Genomic DNA, 16,562 nt, shown 5'->3' on the forward strand with positions numbered 1-16,562 from the left:
GAGGCAGATTAGCTATTCTCTTCACAAACCTTATTCCAGACTACCAACCAACTTTACTTTCCTCTGTTCATTATCTATGGGAAACCATGTTTTAACTTCTGGTCCCCTCTAGAGCTTCAATGGCAACTTTACCTAAGATTTGCTGCTAGCCACACTAGTGTGAAATTTCCAGCTTCATAGTTAAAGTTTGAGAAGTTTTAACAGCAGAAAGCCAAGCATAATCTTACAGAAAAAAATATCTCAGTTGACTACAAACCTCGCTTTGTACTTGCTGAATTTGTTTCTCGGCATCAGAATGTTTGTCTTTTAGATCTGCATACTCTTCTTCTTTCCTCTGCAAATCTTTTTTCAAATTCAGTACAAGGGCAGAACTCTCAGAAAGAATATTTTCTAGCCTTATGTTAAAAATAAAGAGACAAAGAACATTACTGTTACACATCTCATGGAAACAGCAATTACAGCTTAATCCATGCCCTGCCTGTTGGTTTCTATTTGTAAATAGACTCTTAAATCTATCTAGACCAGTGACAAGATTTAAACAATTACTTTTGAATTTCAGCTTGCTTCTCATAATCAGATGCTGAAGCAATAAATTATTCAGATGCTATTCTGAGGGATATACAACAAAACCACCAGAAATCCCCATATTATTCTTCATTTCCTTGCACACTCCTGTTTTCCCTTGGAACTCAAGTAGCATACCAAAGCATCCTAAAGTAGTAGTTTGGCCATTGATAAGCATGCAAATGCCTTAAGTCGAAGGGATGTTCCCATTAACTATTTTTAACTGTAGTTCATTCTCAAAGGGCTCTAAGTTAACTCAGTGGTTACTTACGATTCTATACGTTGCACTTTCTCCATTTCACTCTTTTCCTTTTCCCGAAGAGAATGTTTCATCTTCTCCAAGCTGTTTTTCAGCTGCATAAGTTCTTGAATCAGATTTGCTTCATTGCTACTTAACTCTTCAAACTTTTTGTCTGCATTTGCAGACTTCTCCTGCAGAGTTGCTGTAACTGTAACTGTCTCCAGATTAACAATAATAGATTCAGATTAATAGATTAAGAAACATGGGAACGAGATAGATAATTCACAGCTATATTCTTGCTATCTTCCGTGCTTCAGCAATCCCTATAAGGCAGCCAGGAATCACTCCATCTACATCTAAATGGTAGATAAAAAGTTCTCTAAGAAATTTCATTCCAACTCACAGTCCTCTTACTTTCAAAAGAAAGATAAAACTCTGGACAAGTTGATCACTTAAGTGTTGGTATCTGTCTCTCTTATTCAGTTGATCTCTAAACAAAATATGAGGATTCCTACTTCTGTCCACACTTACTCTTTTGCATATAAAGTTCACTCATAAAGTTGTACAAATTTGCAGATTCAAGTTTCCATAAATATTCCATTAGCTTGGGGCTGTTTTTTTCTTTAACTGGTGAGCAATTAGCTAAAATCACATGCATTTTCTTTCTATCAAAAGCGACTTCTGCTGTATTTCATCATTGCTTTAGAATCCAGTTATGTCCATTCCATAATATGCATACTTTAAGTATTAGAAAAATAAATATAAGTCAAGACTTACTAGGGATTGTGTCACCACAACAATATATTCCATGGTGATTCTTGTACAGTCCTTTTATTACTACAACTACAGAAATGCAGAATTTTATAGCGCCCACGTGCAGCCTGCATTACATACAGATTCACATGTACTGCATGGAAACAGTCTCTTAACTCATCTAAGGAGTTTTATATACAGCCCTCAACTGATTTAAAAGTCATACTGAAGAAAAAGCAGTGGCATATTCCACTCCTAACCAGGTTTTGGGTTTTGACTGCTGCTCCCAGCAACACTAGTGAGGGGAATATGATTTATAAGTAATCTAAACACTTTATGCTGAAAATAACAAGCAAGCACTAAAGCAAGATAAATAAGACTAGGGAGAAGATGTGTAATGTTCAGTCTAGAAGCTCCTTACACAGGAATTAGGGAAAAAGCATTATTACAGAGCATAGGAAACGAGACTTACAGCTCAGAGAATGGTGTAAATACCATGAACTTGAAGCTGAGATAACCTAGCATCTCCTAAAACACTTTTGCTCGTGCTACTTATATAACTAATTCTACAAAAGAACCAGCGCAACATACCTGTGCTCATTGTTCTACTGTGTATATTTAACATAGCGAAAGAATATATATTAAGCAGTTTTTGAAATTGGACGCTATTAATACTCACAAATAGAAGAAAATTTTAACATGATTGAATACTCAGTACTTCTTAACAGAAAACTTCATGCTGACATTGTGACTATCAGCTACCCATTTTAATTCCTATGTGGAGCATTGCTGTCATTAATTGTTAAATGAGAGCTTTGGTCATATGATTAGAACAAACCCACTACTATTTGGAGTATGGAGGAGTCCACATCCCTCCCTCAGTCTCTGCTAAGATGCTTATATGTGATGCCATTCAGTGGTCACATTAGGATTCAATATTTATGCCAAATAAAGGCAGCAGGGACAAATCATCCAAGAACAGCATCTCATCCAAAGAAGGCCTTGACTTTCTCCCTTGCACATATTTTGCAAGAGGAATACAAGAAAGGAAGGGACTACAGCTAAGTTTTAGATTTTCCCTTCTACGTTGTATATGCCTTCCGTAATTCTAGGAACACTGATGCTCAGCTGTGCCCAGAAGTGAAGTTAAATGCATCAGAGCTTATCCAAACCATTTTGCTCAAATATTGCCCATGAGCGAGCAATTAGCAGGTCGTCAACAATTTTGATAGTTGCTTCAGGAAAAACAAAACAAACAAACAAACAAAAGCACTTGAGCAGCTGATGCTACTCAGAAGATCAGCAACAGCAGTTGAAACAATCCTAAAGAAACTGCTTTAAAACTATTACCAAATCTGCAAGTGCATCAACAGATGAGGAAAAAGCAGCAAAAAGGAAAAAAATAGTGCAAAAAACTTTTATTCTTAAGCATTCAAAAATGAACAGCATAGGACCTTCTGAAAAAGGGATATTTACATAACAGTTACTTCTATTTACAGTTTAACACAGTGGCTTTTCTCCTTATACCATAAGGTACGTGCTTCACAGCCTTTTGCTTCCGATCCGGAATAGGAAGCAATTTATTGTTTTGGAAGACACCCTGTTCAACGATGGAAGAAACTGTACCTTTCTTTGGAGGTGGCTCTTCCACAGTAGGCTTATCTTCATCAGTACTGCGCTTTCTTCCCACTTCCAACTCAGTTTTCTCTTGTTTCAGTGCTGTAACTGAAAGCACTGAAAATTGGCTGCTTTCAGTTCCTTTATTAGTGTTCTCTTCTGCCGGTTCTGCTTTAATGGTAGTTAAATGGTAGGCAGTCTTTTCCTGTATTGATATAAGATCAGTTACATTGAAGCTTAACAAAAGGAGCACTTAAGTCTCAGTAATCTTCTGTAGGCAAATATTTACACAAAACCATACAGCTAAAATATTTACCCGGTGACTCTATAGACATCAGTTACAAATCTCAATAGCAGACAGAACAAGTACACCTTCAGATAATGACAAGTGCAATACTCGGTAGAGTATACAAGGGAAAGCAAGAGCCTAGCAGGTTACAAAGTAAAAGACTTGCACACAATCAAGAGTTTACCAGTTTATCAAAGAATTTCCTGTTTCCAAGAAGTCAACAAAATTACAAACATGGTCAAAGAGCAAATGGTCAGCTCTCATACAAGTTCATCACATCACACTTCAGCTAAGCTGCTAAAATCACTTTCATCGTGACAGATATAATCCAACCTTAAAGCTTAGTCAGCTCTGTCACGCATATTTTAGATTGTGTCCTTGACCACAAGTGAAGCTTCCTTACTTACAAGATGACGATTGTTAAGCCATGCTGGCACTGCCAAGGACTGATTATTCATCTTTAGTAACTTATGAAAAGAAAAGCCTCAGTAGTGTTCAGGCCACACAATCTCACAGATAGAGTTGGAGCCTTGTTCTTGGAAGAAGTAATAGGTGAGGACATGACTACTCATCACAGTCAGCTTTAATACCATGGAAATACTAAGTTGCAGTGATGCAGACAGTCAAAGACTAAGAAGGGTCAAGTTGCTAAGCTTACAAGGTTAGAGATCTGAGTGACAGAATTAACTATAAATGTTTTCAGAGCTACTTCAGGCTACCAAACATCAAAAAATGAACAAAAACCACCAGAAGTGGTATGCACACATACTTAATCAAGCTAGTCTTCACATATTCAGTAGCTCGCGGTACATTAGTCAGGATAAAGTTTTATGCACTGCATAGAACGTGGAGATATCCTGACCATTCATACTCGTACTTCAAACTCTACTCAACATACTTTTACTGTTGCTCTTCCTCTGATGTAGGAGTGTGAGGCAGGAGTTAGTGGAACACACTGATATTTTTGTTGTTTGTGTTAACAACAACTACCTTCAGATAAATTTGAATTGTTTACAATTTCAAGCGAGTACCAGCTACATACAGAAAATCAGTTTTCCAAAAATGTGTTGATTACAAGCATAGAATTAGTGTTTTCCTTTTTTTGTATAAGGATACGGAGATGTGTAAAACTCACATAATCTTTTACTTTTTCTTCTAAATGAGATTTTAAGTCTTGTAGCTCTGTAATAATGTCATCTTTCTGCACCACGATGTCCATTAGCTCTCGAATCCTTTCATTTTGTGCATTCATTTTCTTGGAAATAAGAAAAAAACAATTCAGTCATCAGTTTCTAATGTAGTGTTAAGTAGCTGAATTACACAATGCATTAAAGGCAAATTCAGTTAAGCTAAGCTCGGTAAGAAATCTATTAATGGAGCCTACTGGAATAGCATTTTAAGCTACCACAAGTTGGTATTAAAACAATTTTACACAACATCTTCTTGATAAAGTTACCTCAGTTGCTTCTTTAAGTTGCTCAACAGACTCATCCAATTTAATCATCTGCATTTCAAAGTCTGTAACACACAGAAAAGGTTGTATTACATAAGTAGCCAATAGATAGTTTATTAAGTAATCAATTTTTCCAGATATTCTAACGTTTAGGTAGCTTTTGAACAGATTAATTAATTTGCATGTGGTCTTCACTTATTGGGAGTGATTCAAAAGTTTGCTATATTTCTTGGAACGAAAACATTGCATCAACAAGACATAAAGAAGAGTAGAGATTACAATATAAAAGTAAAAATCAAGATATAGACATTTAACCCCATACTTACGAAAGCGTAAAGCTGCTAGTTGCAGTTTAAAGGAGAGGGGGAAAAAAAGAAAAGAAATAACCAAAAACCGTGGAATTGCTGAACCTGAATATACAAAAGGAACAAACTATCACTTATCTACAGGCTATGGTTCCAAAGGTAGAACATCTCCTCTAATTCCTACTCAAACTGGTTATTTCTCTTTTAGATTAATGAACTATTTCTGTCTTCTACCTTTCACATCGCATAACTCACCTTTGTTCTTCTGCATCAGCTCTTCTTCAGTTTTAAGTAGTTTGGTGTTTTTCTCTGTTAGCTCTTCTTTGGTCTCCATCAGTTCAAAGTTAGTTTTCTCCAGCTGCTTTTCAAACCAGCCAGTATCTTCCTTCGGGTCCCCCAGGGATACGATGGAACTATGTGCTGCCTCAGCTTGCTCTTTAATATCCATGACATCATAATGCACAGAATCAAGAATGCCCTCAGGATCAACACAGGTGTCAGGCACTATGCTATGTTCTCCACCCTGAAACGTAATTTATAATCAGTTAAAACTGGTGAATAGCTGACTACATAATAGCTGTTATTTCTACACATAGTCTGGATAGCCACTATGAAGACAGCCATACAAGAAGTTTGTAATTTCAGCTTCAAAACCCACCTCACAAATTCACATACAACACGACAGTGATTCGTATGGGGGGAACACTCCCCCTTTTTTTTTTTTTTTTTTTTTTTTTCAATATTACCCCAGATTGATCTCCTTCAAATTTAACGTACAAGTTCGGACTCCCCTTTTCTTTCTATACAGCGTAAATTTTCATTTTGTGTTGCAGAAACAAGGAAAACGCCCAAATTCCCAAAGCTTTCTGAAACTGTTCTTAAGGCTCAGCAACTATTCCTGCTAGATGAAGAATAGATGTACCTTGCTCATCATACATCAACACAGCATGCACTTCTTTGTAAACAGCCTTGTGTTACTATAAGATGTGCCCATAACATTTAAATAGTAAAAAGGAAAATATTTAAGAAAAAAAAAAGAAAAATACCAGGGTGTCATGGTTTAATAATTTTGTAATTTTGCTATCAGTATTCCACATCATAACATCATATAAAGCATGAATAATTTTACTGCTCCCGAACACTTGCAGTATATTGATGATATTCTCGTGTGGGGCCATACAGCAGCAGAGATTTTCAAGAAAAGAAAACAGATAATCCAAATTCTTTTGCAAGCTGGTTTTGCCATTAAGCGCAGCAAGGTGAAGGGGTCTGCCCAGGAAATCCAGTTCTTAGGTGTAAAATGGCAAGATGGGCATCGACACATCCCAGCAGATGTGATTGAAAAAATCACTGCTATGTCTCCTCCCACCAACAAGACAGAGACCCAATCTTTTCTGGGAGTAGTGGGCTTTTGGAGAATGCATGTCCCAAACTACAGCCACATAGTGAGCCCCCTCTATCAGGTAACACGGAAGAAGAATAATTTCTCATGGGGTCCTGAGCAGCAGCAGGCTTTTGAGCAGAGAAAACAAGAGATAGCCCGTGCCGTGGCCTTGGGGCCAGTACGGACAGGACAGGATGTAAAGAACATCCTCTACACTGCTGCTGGAGAGAAAGGTCCCACTTGGAGTTTGTGGCAAAGAGCTTTAGGAGAAACCCAAGGCCAACCCCCGGGACTTTGGAGTCGAGCATATAAAGGGTCTGAGGACTGCTACACTCCAACTGAGAAGGAGATCTTAGCTGTGTATGAGGGGGTTTGGGCTGCTTCTGAAGTAGTTGGGACAGAGGTTCAGCTCCTTCTAGCACCTCGCTTGCCTGTGGCCCCCCTGTCACGGACACAGGTAGATTTTTGTTTAAACCGTGACAACTACCCAGAATGCAGCATAAGGGAATTTTTGCCTAGAACTCTGGAGGACTATTTGTAACTCAGAAAGGTCAGAGATAGAAAGTTCACACTGATTTCTGGGTCACCAGCCTCACCGTACATCAGCATTTTTGGTTTTTAAATGATACATAAAGTTCTCAATGGCACTGCTCTAGTCGGTAGTTCTTTCCCTTCCCATGCAGCTTGCTCTGTGCATGGCTTGTGAACCGCTATTCAGGCCAGACAGCTGCAGCCCCAAAGACCTGCCATAAATGTACAAATTCTACCAGGATAATGTCTTGGTAGTGGAGAAACAGGATGCGCGGTCATATGGCTCTCACACATACCTTGTACAACCAGCTTGGCTCTGGACTGGGCATCACCAATGTCACAGGTGTACACGTCACTGTCACTTTTCTCCAAATTTTTTATGCTCATCTGCAGGTCTCATCCTTTCTGTGCCCTCTTGTATTTCCTGCCAGGCCTGAGCTCAGCAATGCCTTTCCTCCATATGACGAAGGATGCGGCTTTCTCGCTCTGACATGTAAAAAGTGCACTTCCACTTTCTTCAATTTTCACATCTGAAAGTTCCTTGATAAAGTAATTAGGTTTTTCTGGAAGGAAAAAAAAAAAGGATGAGGGTGTAGGACAAAGGGATTTGTTACCCCAACAAGTCCCAAGCATACAGAGGTGTCCTGAATCTCCTTTGCCCTCATTTCAGAATATCACATAGAGATGCAAAGAGTCTAAGAAGACCACAGAGTCCACCCATTTACATAGGTTTGATAATTCCAGTAGATATCTGGAAAGTTCAATACCATTATACATGCGCTGGTAGGATCTCATCGGATAAACTGCATATAGTTTTGATTACACATATTCAATATAGACTAATTCAGATTGCCATCTTTTCTTGGCTCACTAACACCCAAGATCATAGAATCATAGAATGATCACAGAATCATAGAGTGGCCTGAGTAGAAAAGGACCTCAAAGATCATCTACTTTCAAACCCCCTCCAAGGGGTCACCAACCACCAGACCAGGCTGCCCAGATCCACATCACACTGGAGAATCATTCAGTTTCCAGATTATTTTAAGGAAAAGATTTTAATCCATCATATTTTCTGAAAACTAAGAATTGATCCTGCTCAAGGAAACAGAAGAGAAAAACATAACCCACAGGCTGCAGATATTTACCTCAACTTCTCTACATGCCATCCCCAGTGTGCTTTTCAACTCACCTTGCACAGTGACCCTGGCTTTTGTTATGGAGTCCTCTGTCTCACAGGGGTACTCCCCACTGTCCTTGGCAGTAGAGTCATGGATGATCAGAATGGCCCCAGTTCCCTCCTGCTGCAAGTCGTACTTCTGGCTTTTTCTGATTGCTTTGCCATCCTTGTACCACCTGATGTTCACATCAGGCTTCGACAGCTCACTGCTCAGGCTGATGTCTTATCCTCCAGCTGTTTTGTAACCTCAGTAGGTTTTTCTGAAAGAAAACATGCTTTTTGAGTAACATACACTTATGGTAGGATGCCTCTCTCAAAATACATGCATCTACATGCTGGAGATAAGTTAGAGAGGCACTTGCAACAGACACCATCCTACAGCCAGCAGTAATCTGCAAAGTACAGACAATAGAATTCCAGGCAGCATTTATTCTCTCTTAAATCTACCCAATTGAGGATGATGAACCATGTCTGAAAACTGCCTCTTTCTTCTCTCCACTCATCACACTGGGAGCCTCGGATGATGCTCTCAGATGCACATGTTCTAGATAGGAATTTGTTGTACAGCTAGATGGTGTGAAGGCCATGCCTTCAGCTTATACTTAGAGGATATTTGCTCCCACACTTCCCTCAACAGATCATTCCTGATTTACTGTTAATGGAACAAGCTGTAGTGAGATGCCCATTTCCAACACTACCCCAGTGCTTTGGGTAGTTCTCACATTTGTGTAAAATGTTTCCTCCTTTTACTTATTTTTAAGAGAAATTCTCAGTGCTTCGAGGTTCAAGTAGAAGGTTGCTATTCACTTTAACCATATTATGAGTTAGCTCTCACGACAATCTTATCAGAAGACAGTTGAAGGAATCAGACCCCAGAATCTCTCCCATCTCATTACCTTTCACAGACAGAGAGGCTTTGGAGGTTAGACCACGGGCAGTAAAAACGACTTCCCCAGCGTCAGTAGGAGTCACACTTTTGATAATGAGAGTATATTTCCGACTCACGTTAGAAGCTTTAAATCGCCCACCACTTTCCACTCTGCTTCCAGTCAGTGTCCAGTTGAACTCATCAATGCTTTCATGGGACGGAATGCATTCAAAAGTACAATCTTCTCCCTCCTGGATTTCAGTGTTTTTCAGCCGTTTGGTAATGCCACTATTCAGCTCTGGAAGGTAAGAGATAGGTTAGTATGAGGTTTATATGGAGAAAAGGCATTTGTGACTGACATGAGTAGCAGTACTGGTGTTTTAACTCAGGATTTGCAGAACATGGCTGCATTCCTTACTGATGTATTCTCTAAGACATGCTCCACTCAGAATTACCAGAAAGCTATAAAAAAAAAGAGACGTGAATCTCTTGTCTTTGCTCTGGAAGAACTACAATTAGAGCAGCTCAGTCCATGGAGCAGAATGAAGATTCAATGAGATACAGAGGGAAAATCCTAACAGAGAGGACAACTCTAGGATGCTGCGTGAGAAAAAGGGTTTTGCCTATGACAAGAAATTAAATGTTTCTATTAGCTAATTTGTTACCATCCTAACCCTACTGGTATTCAAACCATTTCTCCCTTTTAGGGATGTTTAGAAAGGAAACATTTCCAGGACATTCTTGACGTGCTTGGTGATTTTCATGGCAAAATGAGATACATTTACATCAAAAGCAATGGGAATTTTCCAGACATCACTGCGCTAAATTGCAGTAATACACTTCTATTGTAGAAACTATTAAGGCTCATGGGGGAATAGGTGTAAGACATAGTGACCACACTGAATGTGCTTTTAGCACTCCTTTACTTTCCACAGTACTTACCCTGAATGCCGACCTTTGATTTGGCAACATCACTGCCAATATCACAGGTATAGAAACCTGCATCTGACTTCTCGAAGTCATGGATAAGGGGACATAGGGTCTTCCCAGACTGTACCAGCTCATACTTGTTGCCAGAATGGAGCAGAACACCGTCCTTTTTCCACACTGGTTTGACCTTCTCTTTAGAGACTTCGCATTCCAATTTAATCACACCCTGCTCCTCACCAAAAACATCATCCAAGGACTTCATGAAGACAGCAGGCTTCTCTGCGATTAAAAAGGCAAAACAGAACAATGTAATACAGAAGTTGAGACATTTCGAGTTGCTTTCAGATTTTTAAAGAGGGATAAATAAATCTTTACCAGCACTGACGACATCAATATAGAACCTAAAGCGGTTTCATGTGTGTTAACTGAATGCACTTTATGGAATTCTGAACTAATCAGTAGGAGAATACAGGGAACAGGAGGGACAGCCTGCATTGCCGTGGGTGGGACTGATATCATATGAAGTAATTGGGATGCAGCTCTTCTAAAGCTGGAGAGCTGGCATTGCCCTCACATGGAGCAGAGCTCATACAGCAGGCCACAGGATTAAGAAGATAAGCTGCTGAACACTTTTGATTTTCCTGTTTTATCGACTCCTTTTATCTATCTTCTATTTCACACATCAGATGTTTATACTGGGGAAAAAACTTCCACCAAATGCAAAAGAAAGGAGAAAGAGGAAATCCTTCAAACTCTGAGCGCATAGAGTAAAAGAGCTTAATTGCTGGGGAGAGCATATTAGAATCACAGTACCCTTAGAATTGGAAGAGACCCTTAAAGGCCATCTAGCCCAGCTCCCCTGCAATAAAAAGGGGCATTCACAGCTAGATCAGGTTGCTCACAGCCTGGTCATTAGTCATCCCAGAGGCAAAACACACACTGAATGATCTCTCCTTCAGTCATAAATCCTTGGAGACAACAGCATTGACACGGCATGTTACTGAAGCAGTAAAAGAAATTGCTCTTGTAACTCTCCTTGTGCTAAATAAAATGATGATAAAAAGCAATGGAATGCTTTGGCAGGACACCAAAACCATCCTCCTTCGTTGGTATTTGCTGCAATGGAACCTTCCACTGGAAGAAAGCCTCTGATGACTTGTCACCCCAGAGAGGTGAGCTTTAGAAGCAGGACTGCTGACAATAGAAAGAACTGGAGCTCCTTAGCATCTCTTACATCCAGGAGGGCTGTGATCAGACCCACCTATCACCTTAACCTGCTTCATTGTCAGTGTGCAGCAATTGCCAACGTTCTTGATGTCATTGTAATTGTTGGTGTAAAGGAGGTTGCCATTCAGGAACCATTCCACGTCCTCGTCATTATGGGACAGCTCGCAGGAGAAGACAGCAGAGCTCTCTTCTTCAATTTCCACATCCTGCAGGTGCTTCGTTACTTCTACATTGCGGGCTGTGAGGAAACAAGGTGAACTGTTACCACTGTTACTATAAATCATACTGGGATGTGGTAGAATGGTTGGACTAGATGATCTTTGTGTAATCCTCTCAGTGAAGATTATACATTTATAAAGTTAGCAGGAGAGAACAGCACAAATCAACCCCAAGGAGAGAAATCTGAGGTGAAATAGGACATGGAAGAGGCCACCCTCCCTGCTCATACCTTCAGCTGTCAGCGTGGCCTCAGTCTGCAATTCCTGCCTTGCACTTGTACACACCAGCATCATCGGGCTTCAGCTTCAGAATCTTGAGCTCTTCTGAATGCTTATCCCTCTTGATCTTGTACTTCTAATAGGGCTTGATGAGTGTGTGGCCCTTGAACCATTTCACAACCTTTGGAGAAGGCCTGAAGTCACAGGACAGGATGACAGAATGACGTTCCAAAGCTGTCTTGTCCTCCAACTTCCTGGTGATTTCTATATGGTAATCTGCAAAGCAGGGGTGGAAGAGAAGAAAGGATGAGGACAATTGGAAGAAGAGGAAAGTCTCTTGCGTCTATTCCATTCCAATTAATGTCATGTTCACAATGGTTCTTTGAACCACTCTAAAGATAAAACAAAAGATTGTCTATAGGGAATGCCATTGACTACATTTCTATAAAGTAATACTGTATATTATCTACCAAATGCAAGGTCCAGCTCTTGTTCTGTGCTAATTAAATTGCTCCCATTTGTTGAGGCTTTTATTCAAATAAGAGTGAGTTGAAAATATAACAAGTACTTCAGGATGTGAATGGAGACTCTTACGCTGGGGACAACAGCAGATAAAAAGCCTGCAAGTTTCTTTCAGATGAAATCAATGACAAACTGCATCAAATTTAGGTGCTACCAAACTTAACCTTGTCTAGTTCAGAAATACAATTAATTTCACCTGATTTGACTTCTTTGTTATAGCCAAGGACAAAACCTCATCTCTGTAGATCTGAATAGTAAGCACACCACAACTATTCAAACAGATCTTTTACTGAGATGCAGCTGTCTCATTTAGTGTCCAATGACTTTGAACTGGAAATGGAGCAGACCCTCCAGACACACACACAATATTTCAAAGACCCCAGTGAAGGAAGACTTTACGTTAATTAATTCTTCATCTTCATGATGTAAACCAAGCCTTGATATGTTACCTCTGACAAGCAGATTGGCTGTGGATTTTGATTTGCCAATTGAGAACTGAATGGTGCTTGTCATATCAGTGGTGGTTTTCGGTATGGTCAGCTGGTGGATGGTGCCTTCTTGCTGCATAATCAAGTTTCTGCCAGCCTGTAAGACTTCCCCATGTAGGCATACCACTTGGGAGGTTTCACAGAAGGAATGGATATCTCGCATTCAAATTTGGCTTCTTCAGGCTCAGTCACATCCTCATCACGCAGCTCCTTTACTAGATTAATGGATTGCTCTTTAAGAAGGATGGAACAAGAGAAAGCAGAGATTTAGAAGGAATGTAAAAAACCCTTACATTATCACCCCACTTACTCACGTCAGCATTACTGTACATGAACACTACACCTATCAGCTCAAAATGCCTTAAAACATCATTTAAAAATAATATAAAGAAAGGAATGTTGTTAAGAAGTCAGACAATAAGACTGACAACCTGAAAAGAGCCCAGATCTTCTGATTCCCAGTCCAACATCTAAATCAAACCATGACCTTCCCATCACAATATCAAACTCCTCACATTAAGAAATGGAATAGAGGTTCAATGAAACACGGACATTGATAATTACTTTGGTTAAATACAGCAACTTAGCTCTGAACAACAAGTTTTCACCTAGTAAAGGTCTCTGTAGCTCAAATGTAATGACTACTTAAGAGAAATTCATTTTCCAGGAAGTTCTTGCCCTTATAATTGTAACAGTGGTAAAGCTGGGGACTGAACTCTTGAGTAGTGTGCTAACTCAAATGTCTCCCTTTTCTTTATCACACTTAACATCATATATATACCCTAACATTGTATATATTTTAAAAAAAACCAAAACTCTGTGCTCTTTTCAAACAGCAAGAGAAAATGAAGAAAAAGTCAAGCTATGTTTTTTATCCCTCAACGTTCAAACACAAATCTGAAGTCTAAACGTAGAAAATCAACCTCCTAAGGAAATAATCTGTTTTACTTAGCAAAAGTAAATTCCAAAAGAGAAGCTGGATATTTTGTGGGCAGAAAGGTAGGTAGGTAGGAGTTTTTATTTCTGTGAAAGGTCCTGGTGGTGTTTAACTTCCTTGACATTAAAGCAAAGGATGTTAGCTCGTTTATAACATAAGATAATTTAATCAAAATCGTCATCAGAAGCATAATTACCTTTAACTGTAAGATGGGCACGAGATTCTGCCTTTTCTGCTACAGATTTTATTTCTGCTGCATCCTTGACTTGGACACGTGTGTAAGTCAGCGAGTAGCTCTTTCCTGAAGCAGAGAACCACAGAGTCACTAAGACTGGAAAGGACCACTAAGGTCATCTAGTCCAACTGCCAGCTCATCCCTACCAAACTGTGCTCTTGAGAGCAAACCCACAAATACACTTGGCTTCCTTGAGCAAAGAGCTCTGAGGCACATGGCCAGGCTGAGCATCATCCATCTGGTTTCACAGCATCACTGCCTGTTCTCTCATGTCAATGAAACCACCCATTCCCCCTTGTCCACATCGCCACCAAAGTGTAATCTAAACATGGCTTCTACAAGGACTGACCGAATGTGGCTGTCGTCACCTTCAAAGTACCTGATACAGAAGGATCACACTCACCGTCAGACAAAACCTCTTTGGAGAGGTGAACTGACTGCCCTGTTCACCCCCACTTTGGAAATAACTGCACTCATTTCCTACCTGCTCCCAGCAGTGTGGGATGGTGGGATAGCATCACACTTCCCACACTAAGCATCCCACCATGTCACTTGTTCCACCCTAACCTCAGTCCCAAAACAAAAGGGGAACTCCCTTCTGAACCTTCTTCATTTCAGATGTCTTATATGCTTGATCTCCAACCCACCCCCCACTCAGGAGAAAGATCCCCCTCTTACACCCTACCATCTTGCCACATTCTGATGTTGTCATCAGCCTTCAGCTTGTTGTCATCTTTGTACCACTGGCTCTGAACCTCATCGTGTGAAATCTCACAGACAAAAGATGCACTCCCATATTCATGCACTTCCACATCTTCCAGTGGTTTAACAATCTTGATATCTCCAGCTGTGAAACAGTAGAGATATATTTGTCAGGATATTTCCAGAACTGAGTGCAGCATCTTTTCCTTACACATATTTGCATAGAAAATAAGTAGGATTATGTTTTATTATTATATTATATTATTATTGTTACGGTTTGAACTAAAAATCCACCTGCGTCCGTGACAGGGGGCCGTAGGCCCCGGAGGGGCCCTAGGCCGAAAGGAAAAAGTTAATTAGGAAAAGAAAACAGCGGCAACGATCTAAGGAGGCACACTTATTTACTAAATACTATATCGAAATACAGGATAACACAATATAATACAATATAATTGAAAATTGAGCTAACGAATCAAGCAAAATAGGAGAGAGAATGAGTCCCGTAACCGAGAGGCCTACTGTAAATCTAGGCGAACGGCTGAAGGCTCCCACACACTCCCCTGAACGCCAGAACTCGAAAGACGTCAGTCTGTTCTGCGACAGAGTTAATATAGAGTCCAGGTCCCGTGACCTATCGTGTTGTTCCCTGGGAGATGTAGTCTTCTTCTGTAAGTTGCAGATTCAGTAAAATTATTCATGCTTAATATGATGTTATGATGTGGAATACTGATAGCAAAAATTACAAAATTATTAAACCATGACATTCCACCCCTTATTCTACATCATTACATTATGTTTATACATACATACACACTCATATGTATAATTGTGAATAATCAGCAACCTTATTTTTCTCAACAATTTATATTTATTCCATACAAATCCCTAAGTTGAGAACAAAACTCTATAACCTAACCTACTATTTATTAATTTTGAGAAAATGGCAAAACTGCCAGAAAAAGGAAAACATGTCAGCGGTAGAGGGGAAAGGCAGCGCTAGTAGGGCGTCCCCCACATCAAGGTGCACTCATCCTTTCCCAGCCACCACAGCAGATTTCCTTTTGACTTATACTTCTTTCCATGTGTGCTCTACACATGCATGGCCAGTGCAGGATATAGAGTCCAGATGGAAAACTTGCTTACAGAATGCCTAATTAAGGTATATAGAGAAAAAGTGTTTCCTTAACATTAATCCACTCTATCTTAAGTCCTATACGTAATTGAACTATTCTGTACCTAATTGAAATATTTTCTGAGACTCTACCTATATATTTACAGGAAAATCATTGGCTGCACTCCCCCAACATCAAATTCCCTTGTGGTACACATTGAACATTCCCATTTTTGTCCATCACCCACCATGTGCACCCAGGTCCCTGGGCAAAGACAGTACCCCGGAGAGGTTTGCCCTTTCCAGACGCTGGAAGGACCCAAACTGTTTTTCCCAACACACTCTTTATGTGTACTACAGGAACCTTATCTCCCTCCACGGTACGTAGGGAGCTGGATTGGTTAGGACCATTACGATTACTAGATCCTCGAGTGTTGACCAACCAGGTGGCTTCTGCTAAATGGTTCTCCCAATTTTTATACGTTCCGCCACCCATTGCTTTCAACATAGTTTTCAATAACCCATTGAATCGTTCAATCTTACCAGAAGCTGGTGCATGATAGGGAATATGGTAAATCCACTCGATGCCATGATTTTTGGCCCAAGTGGTTACAAGGGAATTTTTAAAATGGGTCCCATTATCTGATTCAATTCTTTCCGGAGTGCCATGCCGCCACAGGATTTGCTTTTCCAACCCTAATATGGTGTTTCGGGCGGTAGCATGGGGTACTGCGTATGTTTCGAGCCACCCAGTGGTTGCCTCCACCATGGTGAGTACATAACGCTTA

General features: G+C 40.0%; 2 protein-coding genes across 2 annotated transcripts in view; both read right to left on the reverse strand.

The window, feature by feature from the left end:
* Positions 1 to 8,416: 8,416 nt before the first annotated feature.
* LOC146759523 (obscurin-like) lies at positions 8,417 to 10,390 on the reverse strand. Its single transcript, XM_085510304.1, has 3 exons — positions 10,128 to 10,390; positions 9,214 to 9,483; positions 8,417 to 8,577 (listed from the first exon to the last, which is right to left on the reverse strand). Exons 1-3 carry the CDS (start codon positions 10,375 to 10,377, stop codon positions 8,528 to 8,530), a joined length of 570 nt encoding a protein of 189 aa, XP_085366430.1. The 5' UTR covers positions 10,378 to 10,390; the 3' UTR covers positions 8,417 to 8,527.
* A 1,406-nt stretch (positions 10,391 to 11,796) lies between these two features.
* The window catches only part of LOC146759524 (myosin-binding protein C, fast-type-like), a 214,021-nt gene continuing 209,255 nt past the window's right edge, over positions 11,797 to 16,562 (reverse strand). The window contains exons 2-3 of the mRNA XM_085510747.1: positions 13,923 to 14,027; positions 11,797 to 12,055 (exon numbers count right to left, since the gene is read on the reverse strand). Of these exons, the coding sequence (XP_085366873.1) occupies positions 11,916 to 12,055; positions 13,923 to 14,027 (245 nt within the window). The 3' untranslated portion in view covers positions 11,797 to 11,915. The remainder of the gene's footprint in view (positions 12,056 to 13,922; positions 14,028 to 16,562) is intronic.

This window comes from Coturnix japonica, chromosome 10, assembly GCF_054131305.1.
Source record: "Coturnix japonica strain WE chromosome 10, WE-NBRP24, whole genome shotgun sequence".
Lineage (NCBI taxonomy): Eukaryota > Metazoa > Chordata > Aves > Galliformes > Phasianidae > Coturnix > Coturnix japonica.

Excerpts from the sequence above, each read along its gene's own strand:
- LOC146759523 (XM_085510304.1), bottom strand. The coding sequence starts at position 10,377 with ATGAAGTCCTTGGATGATGTTTTTGGTGAGGAGCAGGGTGTGATTAAA. Across the intron at positions 9,484-10,127 it reads ATCAAAGGTCGGCATTCAGG|AGCTGAATAGTGGCATTACC; the intron begins GTAAGTACTGTG and ends CTTACCTTCCAG. Across the intron at positions 8,578-9,213 it reads AGCCTCTCTGTCTGTGAAAG|AAAAACCTACTGAGGTTACA; the intron begins GTAATGAGATGG and ends GTTTTCTTTCAG.